Source organism: Castanea sativa, chromosome 3 (assembly GCF_040712315.1).
Source record: "Castanea sativa cultivar Marrone di Chiusa Pesio chromosome 3, ASM4071231v1".
NCBI classification, from domain to species: domain Eukaryota; kingdom Viridiplantae; phylum Streptophyta; class Magnoliopsida; order Fagales; family Fagaceae; genus Castanea; species Castanea sativa.
The window spans coordinates 59,336,240-59,362,300 of NC_134015.1; the positions used below are offsets into that span (position 1 = coordinate 59,336,240).

The window sequence follows — 26,061 nt, forward strand, 5'->3', positions numbered from 1 at the left end:
ATACAACTATACACATATACTTTTAGTCACATTATCTATTTAATAAGTTATGTGACTTATTTAAATAATACACCTAAATAGTTTTATGAGCTAGTATATAACAAGTAAGAGAAGATTCCTTTAGATCGGTTTGTCAAAAATTTGTGTCAAATAAATAATATACGGCGGGTTTGACATCATAATCAACTTCTCAATTAAAAATAATTTGGGGGTATAGTTGCCTACAATTACTTTATTTTTTTATTTAGAAAAACAAGAGTATTAAAGTTTTTTTGAGTACCTAACTATTCTCTTTAGCATATGTACTATTTAGTCTCTTGTCCAACGCATACTAGGTTGTTATTAGGAATAATCCTGGGTGGCTTTAAGATGCTGATTGGAGGTTTCATCATTAGACTTTAGAAACCATTAAGCTAATCCTTTTGAGGTTTACCAAACACTTTGTAATATCTTTAAGAAGCGAGAAATTTATGCAAATTGGACTCTCTTAAAGGTACTCAAACACTATTTAATTTATTATTATCAACAAATGAAAGATCGACAAATTAGAGAATAGAACAAACATTTTAATTTTTATTCACTTAGCCACCAAAAGAAATATGGAAGTGCAAGAAGCTAAACTTAGGGACAAAAGAAAAAGAAAAAAATGCAACCAACTGTCAACATACAAGTTGACAATAAACGATAAATGATTATATGAAACTTGAAGATCTAGAATTTCAGTTCAGTACCATGAAACATCTCTTGGGTGATACAATCTAGTTTTTCAATCATCTCATCTGTCAAATGGTTCACCCAGTCTCCAACCTCACCTTGCCGAAAAAATTTGCTGTTGTCCTCCCCAGATGACAATTTTCCACTTTTATTTACCTCCAAGCTGCTCAAATTGTCAAAACTACACAACCTTAGGATCTCATCCCCTACACCTTTTGCCTCTTCTTTTGAGGAAAAAGGACAGCCCAAGAACTCAGCTAGTTTCCTCAAATGGGCAGTGGGCTGCTCTTTCATTTCCTCAAACTTCAAAAAAAGTACCCTTTGAGGGTTTTCTAAGCTTTCCTTCCAATAGCCCAAAACATGGTCCCAATAAGGCCCATACAAACTCACTCCCCTACAGAACTTATCAAAAACCTCTTGAAGTGAATTGGGGCCTTTACTTGCTGGTGATCTCAAGCCGTTTGTGAAGTGCCAAAGTGACACCAAAGTGTCCTTAGGGTTCCTACTCAAATACACAATCTTGCAAGCCGAGTCCTTTGTTGACATTGGTAGTGACACATAAGGTAAATGAGTTGAAAAGAGCCTTGGAGAGGCAAAGGAAGTGAGGTCTGGGACTTGGTTTTCAGTGTAGAGATTGATATCCAAGAAGGGTACAAGAACATGAGGATTATTCGTGAGGAGAGGGTGGTGTTTTTGAGGCTTGGGATAGTGCACACGGTTCACCAAGGAAAATAAGAGGGCTTTCAACCAAGTGGTGCCGGCTTTGGGAGTCGTAACAAGGATGATATCTGTGTCATGAGCTTGGAAGTGTTTTTGGAATGATAGAACACCTTGCATGTGCCTAGTACTGATCCAACAACCTTGGTACTGATGGAGGTCATTTACAACCCAGCCTTTCTCTGTGGGTAAGGAGGATATGAAGTTTCTGCATTCTTGGGTCACTTCATCTTCTTTCAAGTATTTGGGAAGAGGAGGAGGAATAGATGGTTGTTGTGTATGCATGGTAGTGATCAGAGAACTGATATGAGAATTAAGGGTGAGGGTTTTGTGGTAGATATATATATTGAACACTCTACCATGTGTGTATATATACATAAAGCAAACCACCAACACCAACCCCCTCTCTCCCCCTAAGGCAAATCTAGCTGGAAAGGTTGTTCCCCAAAATTTTGATAAATTAATCATTTATAAATTTATAATATGAATAACAACAACATTTTACCATTTTTTTAATTAAAAAATATAAAACATTTTTTAAGTCATACAAAATTAAACCCTTGAAATGTCTAGATTCTGTAGATAATAATTTATATAAAAGTATAAAAATCATAAGATGTCAAAACTCTAAACCTTAGACATAAGTTATTTTAAGAAAATAAAGTGCAAAAACTGGAAAACTTGTTATCTCCACATTTTAACTTCTTATTTTAGTTATAATTTATTCTTGATGGCTATCTAGTTAATGAGGATATTCTTCGAATACACATCCCGGCCCCCAAGAAAATAAGAAAAGCAAAAAAAGACAAAAGATTTGTATTGTGTTTCAAGTTTTTAATTAAATGTAACTCAATTAAACTTAGATATTTGAAATATTTAACCCTAAAATTTAAAGTTTTTTTTTAAGGTTATTATGTTTTAAGTGTGAGTGTATTTTGAATATTTAAAAAATGATAAAACTAGTTCTATTTTCGAAAGAGTAGTATAGATAATAATAATAATAATAATAATAATAATTATTATTATTATTATTATTATTTAGAAAGTACAAATATTTTTTTATTAAAATTTATATAATCTTACATGAAATGATGATATGTAATAAGAACTTATCATGATAAGAAAATTCAAAAGAAAATGAATCAAGAGTATTCATATGCGTGTGTATTTATATAAAATATAAATTTTATATTTATATATATATATATATATATACACACGCGCACGTGCATGTGTTTGTGTGTTTTATTTTGTGTCAATATTATTACAGCCCGAATCTTATCCCATCCCACCCGTGATACCTGAACAAAAAGAAAGTAAGAAAGAAAAATGTGCCAGATTGGAGAGATAAAAGAGTAAAATAAAAGCGAAACAACAAGATTTTGGATTTTGTATTGTGTCTACTGTCTAGTGTTTGTTTTTAAGAGGCTCTCTCGGTTGGGTGCACGTGACACCCTTGGATTCTAGCCCACATGCCTTGACAAAGCTCAATTAATGAACTTGCTTCCTCAAGCTTCCAAAGTCAGCATGCTGAGACATGTTGAAACTGAAAAAGGAGAAAAGAAAGAAAACTGAGGCCATTCGGCCTAGTGAGAAGAGCTGAAGCAAGAGAGTCATATTCGGCCATTTTGTGTGTGAGTTTCAGAGAGAACAAGATACAGAGAAAGAGAGTGCTTCAGCTTGAGTGGTGCAGTCCGAATGAAGAGATAGAGAGTGGGAGTGTGAGAGAGTGAAAAAAAAAAAAAAGGTGACATTTTTTTTTGCTCAAGTTACACACAAAGAAGATAAATTGGTAGAGTTCTTATGGAGTTTTTGAGTACTACAACTATGGAGAGTTGAAGTATTCAAATGAAGATTTTGCTGTACTAGTTTTGTGGTGAGATTGTATTTACTCCTTAAGATTTATTTGTTGTATATCTAATTTATTGTGGACTTAAGTTTAGCACAAACTTGATAGTTGTAATCTCTATTTCATAGTGGATATTTTTCAGAGCTACCCGTGGCTTTTCCCTTTACATCGGAGGGTTTTCTACGTAAGATTTGGTGTTCTTGTGTGGTTGTGTTTATGTAGTACTTGCTGAAATATTTTTTGTTTCCATAATATTGCTATTGCTTGGTAGTTATATATTTTAATTCACACATAGACATAGAGGGGATTATGATTTTTCTCTAACAAGTGGTATCAGTGCTTTTGGTTGCTTGGGTTTGATTGTCTTATGCTGGATTAAATGGAGAATATGGCTATGAACACTATGATTAAACTCTCGGCATCGAATTATTCGATATGGAGGCCAATGATGGAGGATGTCTTTTATTGCAAGAATTTGCATGACCCTATTGAGGGTGATAGTGCCAAGCCTAGTGATATGTCAAATAGAGACTGGGAGAAATTAAATGGAAAATCTATCGGGTGTATTAGACAATGCATCGACATTAGTATCTTTCACCATGTGTCTCAAGAAACAAATGCATAGGCTCTTTGGGAAAAATTAAGGAGTCTGTATGAAAGAAAAACAACTTGAAATAAAGCTAGAATTTGAAGCTTAAGGAGGGTAAGTCCATTGCCGAGCACCTTAGTGAGTTTCAAGACTTGGTTAATCAGATGGTTACAATGAAGCTAGTAATAGATGATAAGTTGCAAGTTTTATTGCTTCTGAGTTTCTTACTTGACAATTGGGAGACTTTGGTAGTGTCACTTAGTAATTCTGCTTCGAATGGTGTGTTACAACTTGCCATGGTTAGAGTTAGTTTGCTTAATGAAGAAACTAGAAGAAAGGATATGGGCAAGGATATTGCACATACTCTTGTCACAAGGAACAGAGGGAGAAGTAAGAGTAGAAGTTCTAAAGGGCGAGGTAAATCCAAAAGTCAGTCAAAATCAAAAGGAAAATTCAAGTGCTTTTACTATGATAAGAAAGGTCACATAAAAAGGAATTGCAAGGCTTGGAAGAACAAACAGAAAGAGGATAAAAATCAGGAAAGGGTGGATGATGAGAACACTGCAGCTATTATAGTGTTGGAAGATGAGGTCCTAGCCATAGGACAAGATGATTGTTGTACAGTTTCAGATCCTTATGTTAAATGGGTGATTGATTCAGTTGCTTCCTGCCATGTCACTCCAAGAAAGGAGTTATTCACTTCTTACAAAGCGGGAAACTTTGGGAGAGTGAAGATGGGCAACGATAGTTATGCAGACATTGTGGGAATTGGTGATGTATGTGTTAGGGCTAACACTAGATACACCCTGATTTTGAAGGATATGAGACATGTTTCGGATATTCGCCTAAATTTGATTTCCACTCATGTTCTTGGTAAAGAAGGTTATGGCAATTATTTCCATGATGGAAAATGGAGGCTTAGCAAAGGATCATTGGTGTTTGCTAGAGGGAATTTGCTGTACACTTTACAAGACACAAGTAAAGTTGTGCAAGGATGTTGTTAGTGCAGCTCAAGAGGATTCTTTGCATAACTTGTGGCATAGGCGGCTGGCTCACATGAGAGAAAAAGGGTTGCAAATTTTGGCAAAGAAGTCTCTCATTCCCTTTTCCAAAGATACGTCATTAAATCCTTGTGACTTTTGTTTATTTGGTAAACAATATAGAGTTTCATTTAATATACCATCTACTAGAAAATCTAATATATTAGATCTTGTTTATTCTAATGTATGTGGTCATTGATGTTGAGACCTTAGGTGGCAATAAATATTTTGTTACATTTATTGATGATGCTTCATGAAAGGTGTGGGTTTATGTTTTAAAAAAAAAAGACTAGGTATTTGAGCACTTCAAGAAATTCCATGTCATGGTGGAAAGAGAGAAAGGGAAGCCTTTGAAGTGTCTCCGTAGTGATAATGGAGGTGAATACACATCTAATGAATTCAAGAGTTACTACTCTGAGAAAGGCATTAGACATGAAAAGACAGTTTCTGGTACCCCACAGCAAAATGGTGTGGCAGAAAGGATGAACCGCACTATTGTTGAGAAGATCAAATGTATGTTAAGAATGACTGATCTGCCTAAGTCATTCTAGAGTGAAGTTGTTGTGACTGCATGCTAACTAATTAATAGATCTCCATCAGTTCCTTTGGATTTTGATATTCCAAAAAGAGTATGGACAAGAAAAGATGTTTCTTACTCTCACTTGAAGGTATTTGGGTGCAAGGCATTTGTACATGTGCCTAAGGAACAAAGATCGAAACTTGATAGCAAATCCATCCTTTTATATTTGTTGGATATGGAGATGCATAATTTGGCTATAAGTTATGGGATCCTAAGGAAAAGAAAATGATCATAAGTTGAGATATAGTTTTTCATAAGAATGAAAACTTGGCAGACTTTGAGAAAATTGAGAAGCCTAAAGCTATAGTTGAAGGTGTTCCTGATCTTACACCTACCTCTTCTTTCTTAGATAATGCCACAAATAGGGAAGATGTACAAGATGAGAATTATGGTGATGAACCAACTGAATTTGATGCTGAGGAGCTAGTAGGTGTTGATGGTGATGATGTGATAGATACAGATGGTGTTGAGCAGGGGGAGCAGCCTCTTCCACTAGAGATTGTAGAACCTTAGGTGAGAATGTCTACTAGAGAGCGTCGTCCATCGACTAGATATCCCATTTCTGAGTGTACTATGATTACTAAAGAGGGGGAGCTAGAAAGTTTTCAGGAAGTACAGTCTCATAAGGATAAGCAGAGCTAGCTGAAGGCTATGCATGAAGAGATGAATTCTTTGCACAAGAATAAGACTTATGACTTAGTGGAACTTCCTAAAGGCAAGAAGGCATTGAAAAACAAATAGGTGTTCAAACTAAAGAAAGATGGTGACAAGTTAGTAAAGTATAAAGCTCAATTGGTGGTTAAGGGTTTTAGTCAGAAACAAGGGATTGACTTTAATGAGATATTTTCTCTAGTAGTTAAGATGAGTTCCATTCATGTAGTTCTAGGATTAGTAGCTAGCTTGGATCTTGAGCTTGAGCAACTTGATGTGAAGACAACTTTTCTTCATGGTGATTTGCAAGAAGAAATCTGCATGGATTAGCTAGAGGGATTCAAAGTGAAAGGGAAAGAACACATGGTTTGCAAGTTAAAGAAGAGTTTGTATGGCTTGAAGCAAGCTCCAAGACAGTGGTACAAGAAGTTTGACTCATTCATGGTGGGTCATGAGTACACAAGGACAAATGTAGATCATTGTGTGTACGTTAGAAAATTTCTCAATGGTAAATTTGTTATTCTTTATGCTATATGTAGATGATATGTTGATAGTAGGACAAGATGCAGGTGTGATTGGAAATTTGAAGAAGGACTTGTTCAAGTCATTTGATATGAAAGACTTGGGTCCTACAAGACAAATTTTGGGTATGCAGATTCTTCGTGACAGGAAAGCTAAGAAGCTATGGTTATCACAAGAAAAATATATTGAGTGGATTCTTGAAAGATTCAATATGAAGCATGCCAAGCCAGTCAGTACAGCTCTTGGTGCTCATTTCAAGCTAAGAAAGAGATCTTGTTCTTCATCAAAGAAAGAGAAGGGAGACATAGCATCAACTATTTATTCCTCAGCATTTGGGAGTTTGATGTATGTTATGGTTTGTACACGACCAGATATTGCTCACACAGTTGGCGTTGTCAGTAGGTTCACAGTTAATCCTGGTAAAGATCACTAGGAAGCAATGAAGTGAATTTTTAGGTATTTGAGGGGTAGCTCTAAATTGTTCTTGACTTTTGGTAATTCTAAACCAGTTTTGGAGGGTTATGTAGATACAGATTGGGCAGGTGACCCTGATGGTAGGAAATCTACGTCCAGGTATTTATTTACTTTTGCAGGGGGAGCTGTATCATGGCAGTCAGGATTGCAGAAGTGTGTTGCCTTATCTACAACTGAGGCTGAGTATATTGCAGCTAATGAAGCAGGTAAAGAGATGCTTTGGTTGAAACGGTTTCTCCAAAAATTGGGTTTGAAGTAAGATGGGTATGTAATTAATTGTGATAGCCAGAGTGCTATAGACTTGAGCAAGAATTCTATGTACCATTCACGCTCGAAGCACATTGAAGTGAGATACAATTGGTTGAGACTAGTTGTTGAACAATGATCATTTGAATTAGAGAAGATTCACGCAAATAAAAATCCAGCTGACATGTTAACCAAGGTTGTGTCTAGAGAGAAGCTAAAGCTTTGTGTCGGGTTAGCCGGCATGTATTCTAACTGAAGACTTGGGTTGAAGATCTCCTCCGTAGTGTGTTAGAGGGGGAGATTGTTGGGTGCATGTGACACCCTTGGATTCCAGCCCACATGCCTTATCAAAGCTCGATTAATGAGCTTGCTTCCTCAAGCTTCCAAAGTTAGCATGCTATTCCTTGGGCAGTGACATAGGCGTACGAGACACGCTGAAACTGAAAAAGGAGAAAAGAAAGAAAACTGAGGCCATTCGGCCTAGTGAGAAGAGCTTAAGCAAGAGAGCCGTATTCGGCCATTTTGTGTGTGAGTTTTAGAGAGAACAAGACACAGAGAAAGAGAGTGCTTCAGCTTGAGTGGTGCAGTCTGAATGAAGAGATAGAGAGTGTAAGAGAGTGACATAGAAAAAGAAGATATTTTTCTTTGCTCAAGTTACACACAAGGAAGATAAATTGGTGGAGTTCCCATAGAGTTTTTGAGTGCTACAACCATGGAGAGTTAGAGTATTCAGAGGAAGATTTTGCTACTAGTTTTGTGGTGAGATTGTATTTACTCCTTAAGATTTATTTGTTGTATATCCAATTTATTGTGGACTTAAGTTTAGCATAAACTTGATAGTTGTAATCTCTATTTCATAGTGGATATTTTTCGGAGCTACCTTGTAGTTTTTCCCTCTACACCGAAGGGTTTTCCACGTAAGATTTGGTGTTCTTGTGTGGTTGTGTTTATGTGGTGCGTGCTGAAATATTTTTTGTTTCCATAATATTGCTATTGCTTGGTAGTTATATATTTTAATTTACACATAGACATAGAGGGGATTAGGATTTTTCCCCAACACTCTCAAGGACATGAATGCATCAATAGTAGTAGTTGTACTGCTCATCCATACCTTTCATGGAATCAGAGTGGATGAGTGACTTGACAGTGTGCATCTCTAGGAAATTTTAATTTATGGGCAAAATATAGACGAGAACCAATACGCACCACTTTTAATGTGGGAGAGGAAGATCTAGCATTTATATTTGGTTGTGAGTTATTAAGGTTGATGACTCTTAAAGACAAGACAACATAACCACGAGAACGAAAATGAACGCTGAGTTTTCCTTGGATCCTCTTCGCTCGATTGAAGAAGAAGATGTACTTTGACGAAGTGTAAAGAAGTTTAAGGAGAGCACGGCCGCACGAGTGCCAGGCAATCCTTTCTGCCTCATGTACTTGTCAGTTATAAGGATACTTTAGTGGGAGATATTCCTGATGCTTATAAGCAAGCATTCAAGAGTTTGACATAATCAGAGATGATGTTGAGGACTCGAATTCTGATCTAGAACCTCTTATTGAAGGTATGGTTGAAGTAAAGTTGTCCAAAGAGACTCTGTTGCACATTAAGGAACCATGGTCTAAGGCTTTGATAGTAAAAGTGTTTGGTAGAATTGTTGGCTACAACTACCTCACTCTTAAAATCAATTCTTTATGGAAACCTGCGGCAAAATTGGACTGTGTTCACCTGGGTAGGGTTTTCTTCTTAATTAGATTTAATTGTGCTGATGATTATGACAAGCTTTTAAAAGGGGGGTCCTTGGTTTGTTGGAGAACATTTTCTAGCCATTAGACCATGGGAGCCTTATTTTAAAGCTTCTGAAGCTAAACTGTCCTTTGTGGCAGTTTGGGTCAGATTTCCAGAACTCCCTATAGAGTTGTATGACAGGTCGGTTCTCAAAGAGATTTGCATGACCCTATTAAGGGTGATAGTGCCAAGCCTGTGTTGCGTATAGACTCATACACTGCATCAGGGACTAAGGAGAGTTATGCAAGGTTGTGTGTTCAAGTTGACTTAGAGAAGCCCCTTATTAATGTGGTAAGAATTGGCAAGTGCAGACAGGCAGCGCTGTATGAAGGCATCTCTGCTTTATGTTTCAGTTGTGGTCATCTGGTTCATACTCAAGGCAAATGTTGCTATAGTATCAAACCATGTGAAAAGGGTGGAGAGGTTGGAGAAGCTTTTGAAGCTCAGGATGTTGGTCAGCCTGGTGATGTCTCTAAAGTCCAGGATGTGGGCCAGGAATCTCAACCAAACCCCAACTATAGGCCTTGGATGTTGGTCACGAGAAAGCGTAATTTGGTCCGAAATGGACGAGGACCCACCCTAGCTAAAGATAATTCAGGAACCGAAGGGCATAAAGGTAAAATCAAGTATCAGTTGGTGGATGATGATGCGATGTCTAAATCTTCTTTTGAGACCCAAGAAACAACGTTGCCTGGCTCGGCACGTGAGGAAGCGACGCATTGGGTACAAGGTGAGGGCATGGATAATGTGGAGTACGATTTGCTGACCAACAACGAGTGTCGAGAGGATTTGCTAGCAGATCCACAAGCAAGGAAAGAAGAGGTGTCCATCAAGAAGCAGACCCAAAGCTCCAAATTTCGAACAGCTAAAAGTCTGGGGATCAAAAGTTCCAAAGCTTTAAAAGGCCAGGCAGTTTCATTTGGGAGCAAGGTCTTGACTACTCTAGCTTCTTCACCTTCAAATAAGCTTCACACTGAATCCAATGGAAATAAGCTTCCTAGGATTGATGCCTCTCCCTCGATCAGGATGGGCGATCAGGTACAGAAACAGCGTAGTGGTAATCTCCGACGAGATGATTGCTCAGATAAGAGCAACACCGACAGACACTTCGGGTTGGTTCGAACCAGGCTTGAGTAACGCATGGAACAACCTATTCCGTATTACTCTTATCAGCATCAGAACAGGGTACCTTACCCTGGATCACCCGACTTGGGCTCAAACGCCCAATCCATGGTGGAGGTTCATCACCGATACCCCTTTGCTGTCTTGGGAGAAAGTAGAGACTTTGAGTAGGCAAAGGAGGCCATCAGTTATGCCTCACTTCGACGAATCAGGGTGGATTATTCAAGAGAGGAGGATTGTGGATTTCAAAGGGTTGGCCTCAGCACACATGGGGAACCATCCAATGTTGAAGCTGATCCAGATCCTAGTTTCAATCAAGAGATGTGATCTGTTGCTTTATTGTAGAGATGACACAATGGGGATTCTCAAGTATATGATGATATGGAAACCAGACTGGATAACATCCAAGGATCTTCTGAGGAGGCTAGGTTGGAGTATGGTGGATGCGGCATTGATGAATCCTAATCCGATTGAATATCCTTTGGGTCAATTTGCTAAAATGAATATCCTAATGTTGAATTGCAGGGGTGCATTAAACCCTGATTTTAAGAGAATGATTTTTGAGATGGTTGTGAATCATAATCCAGTGATCATGGTGATTACGGAAACTAGAGTGGGTGGAGATAGGGCTGAGAGGATTATTGCCAATCTTCCTTTTGAAGGTTTCATTACAATTGAGACAATTGGTTACGCTGGGGGATTTTGGGTGCTTTGGAAGATGGATGAAGTTGATGTTAACTTGCTTGCTGCCACAAAACAAGAAATCCGTGCCACTGTTAAGGTACGCTCTTCTGGCCTTTCCCGGTTCATTTCATCTATTTATACTAGTCCACAATTGGATGAGAGAAGATTTGTCTAGGCCAATTTGTCAGAAATTACTAAACTCCATAACCACCCCTAGTTGATGCTTGGTGATTTTAATTAGGTTTTGAGTAGTGAGGATAAATTTGGAAGGAATCAGATTAATTTAAGTAGGGCTTTGGAATTTAAGGCTTGCTTAGACAACTGTAGTTTTCTAGATTTGGGATTTGCTGGCCCAAAGTTTACTTGGACCAATAAAAAGCTTGTCACTAGTCTCATTCTTGAAAGATTGGATAGATGTTTTGCCAGCCCGAGTTGGAGGTTTCTATACCTTGAAGCATTGGTAACCTATCTTCCCAAATCCTTTTCAGACCATTGTCCTGTTTTAATTGAGCTTATGGGAATGAGGCCCAATTGCACCAATAAACCATTTCGATTTCACACCATGTGGCTACTCCACCCACAGTTTCCTAAGGTGGTGGAGGATGCTTGGTTTGAGGGAAGGGCCCTCTCTTCTGCTATAATTGATTTTTCCAACAAATCTCAGGAGTGGAATAGTGAAGTTTTTGACAACTTATTTGCAAGAAAAAGAAGAGTTTTGGCTGGATTAAGCGGAGTTCAAAAAGCTATTGCCAATAATGCAAGTAAATCCCTTCTCAGGCTGGAGAAACATTTGATTGAAGAGCATGCTTTGATTATGTTGCAAGAGGAATATTGGGCACTGAAATCAAGGCCGAATGCTGCTACTTTTGGAGATCGCAATACTTCTTTCTTTCACATCACAACTGTGGTGCGAAGGTAGAGAAATAAAATTAGATGTCTTGTTAATGGGGTCAAGGAGTGCATTCAAGATTCGGAAGGAATTAAAGACCTTATCCAATCTAGTTTCAAGAAACTGTATTCTTCTAAATTGTGTATGGTCCATCTTAAGTCCCCTGTTACTGGATTTTCATGATGTTGGCTTTCCGAGGAAGATAGGTGTTGTTTGGACAGAATGGTGGATGATGAGGAAATCAGGGAAGCCTTGTGGGCCCTCAAACCTTTCAAGGCACCTAGACCCGAAGGGTTACATGCTAGATTTTCCAGCATTTTTGGCATGATGTTAAAGATTATATATGCAATGAAAGTAAGAAAGCATTTGCCCTTGGTGTCATTCCGAATTATTTGAATATAACCTTGATCACTTTGATTCCCAAGTGCCAATATCCAGAGTCTCTAGCCAACTACAGACCTATTAGTCTGTGTAATTCGGCGTGCAAAATCATCTCAAATATTTTAGTGGCTAGGATTAGATTGTTGCTTAACAATCTTATCTCCCCAATCCAAATTGCTTTTGTGCTAGGAAGGAAAATGGTGGATAATGTGATTATTGCTCAAGAGCTTATCTATACCATGGACAATTTGAAAGGTAGAGAGGGGTATATGGCTGTGAAGGTGGATCTTGAAAAGGCATATGACAAATTGGAGTGGAGTTTCATTCATAGAGTCTTCCAAGCTTTCCATTTTCCCTATAGTATAATTAAGGTGATCATGAGCTGTGTTTCCTTATCAACTATCTCCGTTTTGGTTAATGGGAGTGCCCTTGAAGCTTTTTCTCTATTTAGAGGCATAAGACAAGGCGACCCTTTGTCTCCATGTTTGTTTATCTTGTGCATGAAATATTTGGGATATCTTATTGAAGAGAAGTGCTCTAAAGGAACTTGGACCCCCCCTTAAGGCCTCTCATGGGAATATAAAGATTTCCCGCCTCTTTTTCGCAGATGATCTTATATTGTTTGCCAAAGTTAATAAAGGAATTTGTGAGGCCATTCTAGATGTTTTACGTACTTTCTGCTTGGAGTCTGGACAGAAGGTTAGTTTAGACAAGTCAAGAATCTATTTTTCCTCTAATGTTGATACTGAGTTAAAAGAAAAAGTATGTGAGAGCTTGGGGATGCTTGAAACTAACAACTTTGGGAAATATTTGGGGTTTCCCCTTAGACATAAAGGGGCTTCTAGGAGGCAGTTCAACTTTGTGGCTGATCGATTGATGGGTAAGTTAGCTGGATGGAAGGCTAAATTCTTATCTTTTGCAGGTAGGGCAGTGTTGGTGAAGTCTGTGATGTCAGCTATTCCTAATTATGTCATACAAGGGACTGCCCTCCTAGTCCACTTATGTGATAAGTTGGATAAAATTAATAGATATTTCCTTTGGGGATTATCTAATGAGAAGCGGAGAATGCATTTAGAAGGATGGGAATAAATTATCAGGCCCAAAGAGGAAGGTGGCCTGGGGATCCAATCGGCCAAAGCTAAGAACATTGTGCTATTGGCAAAGCTGAACTGGAGAATGTTAGGTTCTAAGACCTTTAGGTTTAAATGTATTAGAACTCTAATTTGTAATGTTGGCAAACCATGATCAAAACGTTTTTAGTCTTGTTTAGACTGCTCAAAGTATGTGTCTTATATGTAAAGTTGGAATCGAGTTGCTGCAAAATTTACTGTGCAATTCTACCTAGCTTGATCGATCGAGAATTAGACTCGACCAATCGAAAGTCGTGCAGATTGTTTTTCTGCAGAATTTTCTAACTCAGTTCAAGCCCATTAAAGATTAGGGTTTCAGATTTACTTCTCCCACTATATAAAGGAAACCCTAAGCACGTTTTTAAAGGCTTCTAAGAGAGAGAAGAGTGTGCCTCTTTTTGTATTTAGGGTTTGTACCCAAAAGCTCTCTAGAGTCTTTGTTGTTGTTGTTGCTATGTATGTGAATCTCTTGTGAGATCTAGAGGTGTTTATCTTCACATATACTTAGGGTTATTAAGAATCAAGATTATGTCAAGAACTTGATGATCATTCAGTTGCTGCATTAAGAGCTTAAAGATATACAAGCAGGAGTGCTTGTACTTGTTGGAGAATCCAAGAAAGAAGGAGTCCGTGGTCCCGGAGCTTGCACGTGGTCGTGTCAATAGGTTTTCTACTGGTGGGTAGCGATAGGATGTTAGTGGTCTAAGTTGTTATTGTACAAACTTCGATTCTTTCATAGTGGATTCAGTTTTACCTTGAAGATAACTAGGTTAAATCCTCCCCAAGTTTTTTACCGGTTTAATTTTCCTGGGTCATCATATCATTGTGTTCTTTATTTTCCACTGCTTTGCATGATATGATTTATATGTGTTAACCTAGATCTGTATAATTTACCTAAGTTAATAACTTGACTAAATAACTAGGTTAATCCAATTGTGTTTTAAGGGGTCTAAAAACTTTACAGAGAATGTACCAAGAAAAGGAAGTTGTTTGGACAAGGATTCTGCTGAATAAGTATTGCTCTAATTCTAGAAGTAGAGCTGCCAATCCAGATGCTTTTCCCTCATCTCTTAATTGAACTGCCATTAAACTTGGTTTTTCCACCTTTGCTAAGGGTATCTATTGAGGGGTTGGAAATGGCTCAAGGAAAAATGTGTGGATAGACAATTGGATTAAAGGGCAATCCTTAAGGGAACTAATTGAGGGGCCATTAATAAGGAACGATATGAACTTAGCTATAGCTGATATCAGGGTTAATCATGAGTGGAATTGGGAGAGCTTATCCTTTGTCTTGCCGCCTATAATAAAGAAAAAAAATTAGAGCTATTCCATGCCAAGAATTTGGTGATGAGAAGGATGTTATAATGTGGAAGCACACAAAGGATGGGGAATTTACTGTCAATTTGGCTTATCTCCAAACCATTGGTGGTGTTGGGGATGGTAATACTTTCAGGGGCAATTGGATTTGGAAGATGGACACTTTCCCAAAAAATTGTTAGCTTTTTATGGTTATGTATGCATAACAATATCCCAGTCAGGGAGGTTTTGGCTGCTAGAGGCATTAATTGCAGCAAATTATGCCCTATTTGTAGGAATCAAGATGAGTCAATAGAGCATATGCTCAGGGAATGCATTTTTGCGCAACAATTCTGGACTGAAACTCGTGCCCCTCATATTCCTCTTTGCCTCTTCAAAATGTGAGTAATTGGTTGCAAGTTAATTGCCAAAGCAAGACAATTTATCACAGCTTTATCCCGTGGAATATTATCTTTCCACTAGCTGTTTGGAGTATTTGGAAACACTGCAACAAAGTTGTGTTTGACAATGTTCATCTAAACCTGAATCTCCACAGATTCTGTCTTGATGAAGCAAGGGAGTATTTTTATTGTATTGCAAAATCTAGGAGGAAGAAACAGGTAACTTCTATACTTGTGAAATGGAACAAGCCGCCTGACGAGTGGTTTAAATTAAACTCAGATGGAGCTTCAAGTGGGAATCCAGGTAAGGCAGGGGGTGGTGGTCTAATAAGAGATTGTAATGGGAGATGGATCAAAGGATTTTCGAGATCCATTGGGCATGCTTCCAGCTTTATTGCGGAATTTTGGGCTTTAATGGCCTGTTTGGATGTTTAAAAAAAGAGGGAGAGTAGAGTAGAGGGAGGGAGAGTAATTTAAATCCGTTGTTTGGAAGTTTTTTAAGGAAGGAGGGGGAGCGATTTGGAGGAATTTGGGGGGGTTTCAACTACTTTTAACCCCTCATTTTTAATTCCCCCAAATTGGAGAGATTTGGAGGGAGAGTAGAGTAGATAAATTATTGACCAAATGAATTCTCCAATTTACCCTTTTTAAATTAACAAAATTACAAACCAATTAATCATAGACCAATGTTGCAATTTATTTTCAGACATGGGTAAATTTGTCTATTTAATCATTTCCTCTCCTCTCCATCCCAATTCTAAAAACATCCAAACAAGGGGAAGGGTTAATTACTCCCTTCCCCCTTACTAATTTTAAAAACATCCAAACAAGATGGAGGGTAATCATTTCACTCTACTCTCCTCCCCACTACTCTCCTCTCATCTACTCTCCTCCCTCTCTAAACTTCCAAACAGGCCATAAGGGACGGATTAAAGATGGCTTTAAGCATTGGAGTCTAGAGGCTGGTTGTGGAGTTGGATGCTAAAGTGGTGACTAGCCTAGTCACATCTAGAGGTGGTTCTAACAAACCTTATCTCCCTCTTCTAAATGATTGCAGATACTTGCTGAGCAGATTCCTCCAGACCCGAGTGGTGCATGTGTTCAGGGAAGGGAATGGGTGCGCTGATGCGTTGGCAAGATGGGGTAGCACCATGGTTGAGGATTTTGTTGTGTTTGATATGCCCCCTAGCCCTGATATTTTGTATTTTGTTAATATGGATGTTGCTGATATGTTGTATAGTAGGACCTCTAATTCTGTGCTCACTGATAAAGTGAGGTAGTTCTGTTTGTATTCTCGTTAACCAAAAAAAAAAAAAAAAAAAGTGGGAGAGGAAGGTTAACAAATTAAATGTAAAAAAAAAAAAATTAAAAAAAAATCCGATGATTAAGAGGTTCTTTAAATCCAAACTCTTCAAAGAATTATTACATGGTGCACCAAATCTCAATCCACAAATAAAAAGCAAGATAGTGACTTTTTTTTTTTTTTTTGGTTGATGGAAGCAAGATAGTGACTTAACAAGTCATTTATTTACCAAGCTAATCAAATTCTAGGACAAAATTGAGCTACCTAAACTTGGAAATTTATGTTGGGTTTGGTTAACGTGTGCCTTAAGGATACACATTAAGCCATCTAATTTTGGAAACATTTTATAGGGAATTGAAAAAATTTTAAAACTTTTTCAATTCCCAATAAAACTTTTTTTATAAATGGTATACTATTGTGCGCCTTTAAGGCACATGTTCGTAAAATCCATTTAAGTTTAACCCGAGCTATAAGCTTATTTTATTTTGTTTATTGTATAAAAAGAAGAAGATATTTTAAAATGTTTTATATTCTTTTCTGAAATAAAATTAAGCTCATCATAATGAAGATACACGAGTTAAGCAAATGATAACAAAGGACCGACATCTTGGCCAAGCATATTCATGAGTTGTATGTACCATATACAGTATGAAATCAATACAATTTTTCTTTTTTCTTTTCTCTTTTTTTTTGAGAAAAAGGTAAGCAGAAGCATTTAAGCAAATTCTGGAGTAATTTATTCCTTTATTTGGCCATTCTAATTGGATATCCTATTTTATAAGATAAAAAAGTTAACAAAATGCACACAATTAATTTGGAGGGGACAGTTGGGGTATAGAGTCTATAGACACCTTGCATGTAATACAAACAAATGGCCATCCATTTTACACTGTATTAATATTCATCATGAGGGATTATAAAATTGCCATCGTGTTTCATGACTATTAAACCTTTGATTATTTTATATCATGCGTATTGACTAATAGCTATCTAGTGTCTTCTGTCTATGACCATACAAGTATAACTATAATATCGTGCATGTTTGAAATTAAAGTTTAAATTTTGCCTTTTCCTATTATAATTCATTAATAAAGGATTTGTACTATTAGTAATTTAGTACAACAAAGAGTTAAGGAAAAAGGAAACAAAGAAAAAGAAGAGGCAAACAGTTTGTGGGGGGTTGGGTTTGAATTTCAATTTCCTTAGTTTTGTCCAGATCTCTGCAATCTTTGCTCTCTCTCTCTCTCTCTCTCTCTCTCTCTCTCTCTCTCTAGGTTTTGAGTTGATAAGATAGGTTGGAGAAGGAAGTTTGGTGGATAAAAAAATATTTTGGAGAGAGGATAAATGATTTTTTTTTAAAGAAAAAGATTATTTAAATGAAATAAAGAGAGAAAATAAAGAGGTTGTTGGAGCTTACTTAATTAGAAAGAAGACTTTAATTAAATAAACTTTGGATGAAAATTCAAGTTATTTTTGGAGATTCTCTTATGCTGTACACAAAGATGCAAAATTAGGTGCTCTAAAGCCTATAACAAAATGAAAAACTGATCAAATTAATACTGCCATAGTCAATTATCTATAATAATAATAAATAAATAAAACACTCCCATATAGTCCCTCCCTAGATAGCATCTTTTGCATGTGTTAAGGATGATTCTCTCAAGATGCATGGTAGTTTGTGCATCGATTGGGATTAACACATCAAATAATTTATTTAGATAGAAGACCAACCAAAAAGAAGCCAAGAATGCCTTTTTGAGTTAAGCATATAGTATTAGGTGCTTTTATAGATATTGATTAAAATTCTCTAAAATAATTTAGTCAAATCCTATCCATTTATATTTTTAAATGGGTGAATTAAATTTTTTCATATTATCAACATTTTTTTTATAAGTAAATAATGAGAGAAAGAGAGATTAAATTAATTTGAATCACAAACATGAAATATTACCAAAAAAAAATCAATTATCATTGGGTTAACACAAAATATACCATTACCACAATATCAATATCTAATTAAAAAAAAAGTCGTATAAAAAAATATCTAAAAAAAAGTTTGTGATACTTTCCAGATTACGAATTTACAAAACAAATGATCATCTGTTCATTTAAATATCAGATATTAAAGTATTTACATAATGAGTTTCATCTACTAACATATTCTTGATTGCTTTAGCAAATTAAAACAGAAAGAAAAGGCCTTAGGTATTTACTTTTTGGGGTTTCAACTTTCAAATATTTGAACGGCAATTTTATCATCTTAGCCTTTTAGTTTCAGCACTGTTATAGTTAACTAGTGCATCTAACATATATATAATTTCCGGAGAAAATGAACATTTGCCCCTTTTACCAAATTTTTTCATCAAAATGTCCCATATTTAAAACTATTTAAGAAAATGTCCGTGTTTTGAAACTCTATTTTTGGATAATCGAGTTATAACGAATTGAAAATTTAAAAATAAAAAAAAAAAATTCTAGAGCTTGAGTACCATGTGAAGTACTCGAGTTCCTTGAAAAAAATCATGTGGAACTCAAGTACTTTACATGAAACTTGAGTTCTAGGGGGAAAAAAAAAAAAAAAAAATTCTAAGTCCATGTTTACTATAACTCGATATTCCAAAAATCGAGTTATATATTTGAAATTCCATTTTTAGAAAAATCGAGTTTTAAAACATGGGTATTTTCCTAATTAGTTTTAGACATGAGGCATTTTGCTAGATTAAAAAAAAAAAGAAAAGGCAAAAGCCCATTTTGGCCCATAATTCGCTCATAACATGTGAACTATATAATTGGGTGAGACCCACTTGTTATGAAAAAAAAATGATACATAAAATAAAATAAAAACTAAGGAAAGGCAAATTTAGAGGCATAGAACTGGGCATACGTATCTTCCATTCAACTGAGCAATGAGCATGCGTATCTTCTATAAGAGGTGGACAATTTTTCTTTGGCTAAATGAATTTTTATGGAGGTTGAACTTATGACGAACGAATGAATTTTATTGACCATGGATAATATTTAAGTATTATTGTTTTTGATATTATACTGTTTTTCAATTAAATTTAACTATGTAGTCTTAGAATTGTAACTATACACAAGAAAATACATTGCAATAAGTGACACAGTTGTGCTGCATTTGCTAATGATCCTCATGATTAAATTTAATTATGGAAACTAAGGCATAACACTTATACAACTGTATTTAAAATTTTTTAATGGAGTATCTATAAAAATGTAAACCTTTTTTGTTTTTATCTTTTTTTAATTTTTTACAATTCAACAGTCAATGATTGAATCATGGATGTCACCATTAAAAATCTAAGAAATATCAATTGAGGTACAAAACTCTTGACTAATATATAAACCTTACTACATTTTCATCAATGAGAATGCATAACTCTAAGGGTACACATTAAGCTTTCTATTTTTAGAAATATTTTCTCGAGAATAGAAAATGTTGTCAATACTTTTTCAATTTTCGAAAAAATATTTTCAAAAGTGATTTATTATTGTGTGCCCTTAGGGCACACATTAACAAAATCCTAACTTTAATTACAACTTTTCTAGTCTCAATATTTAAATTAGCCAAAAAAAAAAAAGTCCTCCCATTAAAAATAAATAAATTATAAATGGCTTTTGGCAATGTAAAATCTATTTAGTACACGTGTTTAAACATATATATTTAATTTTTAAACAACATTACACATATTTATACATATTTTTTTACCTACCCATATTTTTAAAAAATACAAACAATATTAACAATGTTACCGAACGGGGCATCTCTTGGTCAGCATATGTACACTGCAACCATAAATTCAAGAGAACAAAAAACATAGAATATTGAACTTAATTAAAAGCAGAGCTGGAAGCAAATATTTAAAAACAGTCAAATACTACTGGGGCCTTAGTACAGAAATCAGGTCAAGTCATATCGTATGGATTTTGACCTTATTTATCGTTTTATAGTCTGGTCGAGAGACCCCTAGCTCTTTGATTCACAAAAACAGCAAGGATAGACCCAGATTGTTGCAGTTGAGCACCATCATCAAACCCAAAAAAAAAAAGAGAGAGAAGAAGATAGAAGTGATCATTACTGCATTAAGAGACCACAATATTCCTGTTGATTAAAAAGATGAAAATCAAAATTTGTGAAATGTTAGTAGACAAAACTATCATTGATCTACATGACTCATAATCCACTCAGTACTTGAGCTTCTGAGATGCTTTAATTTAGTGGCGATTATTATATTTATATGATTCAATAATCTCATTCACAGGTGTATATGACATACCCAAAATCATATCGACATGCATAAACCAAAAACACCTTTTATTATTATATAATCTAGGTTAGAGAAATTAGAGTAAAAGAACAATTATTTGATTTGGAGGCTTGCCCAGATCTCAACATAAATTCATTGACATAATAATTGATAAAGAGGCATTGGAAAATAATAATAATTAATGAATTAATAATTATTATGATGCAACTTGAAAAGAGCAGCGAATATCCAAGTTTTAATCTCCAAGAAGGGCACATGAACATGAGAGCAAGCTGTTCGTGAGCAAAGCAGGCATGAATTTTACGTTGTCATGGGGTCCGAATATTGAACCCTATCTGATCACCGAGGCTAACAACATAGCCATCAATCATAGTATTACTGTATTATAGGGACAAGTTGCTTGGTTTAAAATTTGATAAACGCTTATCAAAAAAAAAAAAAATTGATAAACAAAGTGACAATTGTATTAAAGTATTTAGATTATGATTAAAAATTTTGTGCAAACAATTAAAGTAGCAACCCATCCACTATAGTCACTTCAAAAGACAAATTAAAGCTCGTTAATCAGACTAAAGTGCTGCTAATAATAGACTGACAGCATACGTTAAAAACGTCAATTCCAGAAGATTAAGAAGGGGTCCGATAATTAATGATAGTTTTTCTAGTACCATATCACTCACATTTCCTCAAAGCAGCGTGAAATGTACATACCACTCATATCATATGCATGCATGCACGTACCTTCAATTACCGGACCCCTTTCGAACTTTGTTTTTTTTTTGTTTTGCCTTTCGCACTTTTTCTTTATATATAATTCATTGCGATTCCACCAATTAATTGAGGCCTAAGTGTTTCACAATTGAATTGCATTTCCAATATGTTACTGTCACCAAAAAGAAAGAGAGCAAGCATCTAATATTAGAGAGAAAGACTGGTGGCTAATGTTAATTCAACTTTCTATTCTAAAAGTTATATACGAATTATTAAGTTGGATGGCAAAGTCATGACAATCAAAACAACAACCTTTTTAATATTGTTGTCATGACATCAGTTGTCAATAATTGAAACTTTTTTTTTTTCTTTTGATGAGTAGTTGTCAATAATTGAAACTTTTTTTTTTTTGATAAGTAGTTGTCACTGATTGAAACTTGAAATACTCATGAAAGTACTATTACAGTAATGATAGTTTACGAATTACGACTATAGGCGTGCACTAATAAGTTCAAATTGTAACCATATATTGTTACAAGCAAACATTGCTTGTGTGAGTGTGTCCAAAACTAGAAGATATGAATGGAAAAAAATATATATATGACAATACCTAAAAAGTCTTCAAGTAGATATTCATTTTACAACAAAATGGTCCGATATTCTTTAAATTTCTCTTTCATTTTCTTAAGCGTGGAAAATGTGTCTAATGAATACGGCACCTAACCTCTTTTTTTTTTTTTAATTTTATTGCTAAAAAAATGATAATACCTTGAATTGAGCGTGGACACATTACAACCTTTGAAATACAAACACTCTCAAATCCTCTGCCTGTGTCTGTGTTGAACACAAATATGTGAGATATGATGCTTCTACACGTGTGCTCTCAACATATTAGGAGGGAAAAAAATACAACTTTTTTTTTTATTATTTAAAATGTTTTCTTCTTTAAGTTTTAGATATGGTTTCAAAGATCTTGATAATTTTTATTTATTTTGAAAACTTAAAATAAGCATAAAAGTTATGTAAGTATATATTAATTAATTCAATTGTTCTATCTTTATTATGATGTGTCCTTATTTTTCAAAAAATTGTCTTATTGCAGAGTCCCGTCTCATGTCATGTCCATATCTATACTTTTTAGGTTACAGCTTACAACAAACAATCATTGAGCAGCGGCACACTCCAAAACTTACCAGCTACATTGACACTAAGGGTCCATTTAGATACAGTTAAAAATTAAAAATTAAAAATATTATGGTAAAATAATTTTTAATTGTGTGAATAGTACGCGAGGCTCATTTTTAATGAAAAAAACTTAAAAAATTGCTGAAAAGTGAAATTTGTGAGTCCTGGCATGGAATTCACTGATGTGCAAAAAATTAAAAAATCATGGCTAAAAAATAAGAGGAAGGCATGAAACGCACTGTTCATGAACAATGAATAGTAAAAGAGGCCTTATCAAAAAAAAAAAAAAAAACTGAAACGCGTTTTCAGCGGACGCAATAAACAGATACTGCTGCATTGCCCATTTTCCGAGTTCATGAAAGGATATGGCACCTAACCTATGTAATATGGTTAGGTGTCGCATGCAAAGAAAAACAGATGAATTATTGTGTGTTAATGATTTAGTCTAACATCCTTTGTGTACTGTATATCGTTGCAGATTTCTGGCACATGGTTAATGAGGTGAGAGTGAGACAGCTCCATCTTCTACCAAATGAGATGCAAATGCCAGCACCACGAAAAAGATCAACGGCTATTTTGTAATTTTGAATAGCATTATTCAGTTTTATTTCCTATTTTCTTAATTTCCCAGTTTTTCCGGTCTATATCACAAGGCCCCTTTTCCTTATAAATACAGTCGGTGGTTTAATTACCTCAGTTGAAGATATTCTGAGCCAACCATATAAGCCAAAAATGGATTAAAGAGGAGGGGGATGGAACCCAAAAAAGGAAAGAAAAAAAAAAACATTGATAAAATTATTTGTTGTTTCATATAGACACCAATGCTACTATATTAATAACAACTGAAAAATATGTTTGGTAGGAGGGATGGAGAGTGAAAGAAAGAAAGGTAAGTAACTTAGGAAGGAGTGAAGGAAGAAGTCCACCTTTCTTTCATGTTGATTAAAATAGAAGAAAAGATAATGATCGAGAAAATGAATTTGTTGTGTGTTTGGATAGCAGTATTTGGGTATGTGGATTGGATTTGGGCGATTAAAATCCTTCCATTGTTTGGATAGTTTTAAAAAATCAAAGATTTGAATTTGTCAAGATCCGCTAAAGATTATAAACCTTTAAAATCTATGGTTTAAAAATAATATCTAAAATTAATGGATTTGAAATTAAGACATTTAAAATTTATTGACAAAATCAGCAGGTATATGGACATATAGTCAGGTTCCATGATCAATTTCTGGTCGGAAGAAAATCTTTTCCTCTGTAGACAGGGAAAACTGAAAAATAAGGGAAAATATCACATACCCAAAAAATAATTAATACAGAGAGAGACAAGGAGAAGCTGAAATTATTTTATAGTTCAATATCAGCCCCACCCCCAACAAGAAGGAACTTGAAAGTGGATGTATGCAGGCAGCTGAGACGGGACTAAAGATATATTAGCAAAAAGGACTAGAGATGTGAAGATGGAATTTGAAAGTATATTTTGAAAAAGAACAGTGAAAAATGAGCCTAATCTACACATGTATCATGGTTATCTTATTTTGCAGCTAGCTAATAATTTGTTCAGAACCTATAAGCTATACCAGTACTGCATGGTTCAACAAGGGATTAGAATATTTGCTAAGATTTTTTTAGGTAAATCCACTGTGTTATATCTAAAATCCTATCTATTTACCATGCCATATATCAAAATAGAGACAAAAAAAAAAATGATATTTAACATTTTTTTTATATTAATGATATGGTAAAATATATCGACTCTTTCCAAAATGGATGTATAGTATTAAAGTACTCCCAGTAATTATAAAAAATCTAGAAATTTTTTATTTATTTTTAATTCGAAAATTTTGATCCCTGGTAAAGATACTCTTGTAATTTTTTGTTTTATATATGGGATGTAGGTTTTATTCCTGGAGGAACTAATATGTTGGCCCATAACCATTTAGCATGGGCTGCTAGCTTCTCCTTAGGCTTGGAGGCTCACTCCATCTCCTCCATCCCTATGTGCATGGGTGTTTCCTGTTGAGAGAGATGGGCTAGTCTTTCTAGTCATTTTGGGTTTTTTTTTATGCTTTTATAATCTCATTCATTCAGCCCAACCACCCAATAACAATAATAATAATAATAATAAAAGAAAGAAAGAAAGAAATTTGAATAAGAAAGAATTTATTTCCAAACTAATTTACAAACAAATTTCTTGAATCCACTACATGGCGATTGATAGAACTATGCACATATACTTGTTGTCACATAACATAATTAATGAGTCATGTGACTTATCTATGTATATATTATAAAATCGAAGATATTTGACTAGTAATTGACTTCTTTAGATTGTGACACATAAGCTTTGCAGTCTCCACAAATTTTCACATCACTAATATATTTATTTAATTTAAGTTTAAATTTAAAAAAGAAAAAGAACCCAACAATTTAATTTTATAATGTTTTATAATATCACAACTTCCCACTCTGTCTCTCCTTGCTTATGCACAAATCTCTCTCTCTCTCTCTCTCTCTCTCTCTCTCTCTCTCTCTCTCTCTCTCTCTCTCTCTCTCTCTCTCTCTCTCTCTATTGGGTTTTTTAGTCTCTCATGGCTACAAACCCATTTGCAATTTGTGTTTTCATTGTAAACCCCACCCTCAGATCTCTAACTCTCACCATAATCAACCAAAGCCTCAATTTTGAACACATCCATTTGCAATTTTCTCAAACGATCATCACTGACCCTCCACCCAATTGCAAATCAGTGTCTACACTGCTATTTGTTGTAATTTTTGTTAGGTAACCCAAAATTGTGATTTTGACAGATTTCATAGAGTTTGTAAACCTAAAATCAAACCCAAAATAATGAAAACTATGTTTATGCAAGAGAGTGAAAGATAGATAAGATCAAAGAATGACATTCTCTGATGTCTAATTACACATCGGCGGTCACATATTAGTACAGAGAAGAGAGGGGTAAAGAATTCGATGTTTTCTGCTTTTCTTTCATCTTGAATTAGCTACATAAAGTGAAAGATTTTAACAAAAAAGAGGAGTAGATGCAGATCTAAAAGTTTGAGAGAAAAGCTCGAGGACAAAAAAAAATTATTTAAAACTCGAAAGAAGTAAGAAGGAACCCACTCATCGGCGAAAATAACAAGATGAGGAAGTGGGGGTAGAGTGGGTAATTTAATGGGTTTTGTTAGTAGACCCCTGAAACATAGTGTGGGGAGTAAAAGGATCCAAATGGGCATATGGGCCTTTGGACTGTAGCATGAAGGGCCGACCTGTTTCAGAATTGAACTCTACGAATTGGCCAATACGCCGAGGGTCCAAAGGTGCAGCCGAGGACGAGCTTCTCCTCGGACAAGCCCTAGAGAATTCAAAGCTTCATTATGAAGGTCAAAACTCAACTCTAGAAAGACTAATGGTTAAAGGGGGAAACCCTGAACCTTCTCGATACCCTAGTGTTAAGGAAAATATCTAGAGTAAAGGCTGCCACCTCCGCATTAAAGACTCTGC

General features: G+C 35.4%; 1 protein-coding gene across 1 annotated transcript; it reads right to left on the bottom strand.

Annotated features, from left to right (window-relative positions):
• Positions 1 to 566: 566 nt before the first annotated feature.
• Positions 567 to 1,869, bottom strand: LOC142627593 (cytosolic sulfotransferase 5-like). Its single transcript, XM_075801470.1, has one exon. The coding sequence runs from the start codon at positions 1,807 to 1,809 to the stop codon at positions 712 to 714; it is 1,098 nt and encodes a 365-aa protein (XP_075657585.1). The 5' UTR covers positions 1,810 to 1,869; the 3' UTR covers positions 567 to 711.
• Positions 1,870 to 26,061: the final 24,192 nt, after the last annotated feature.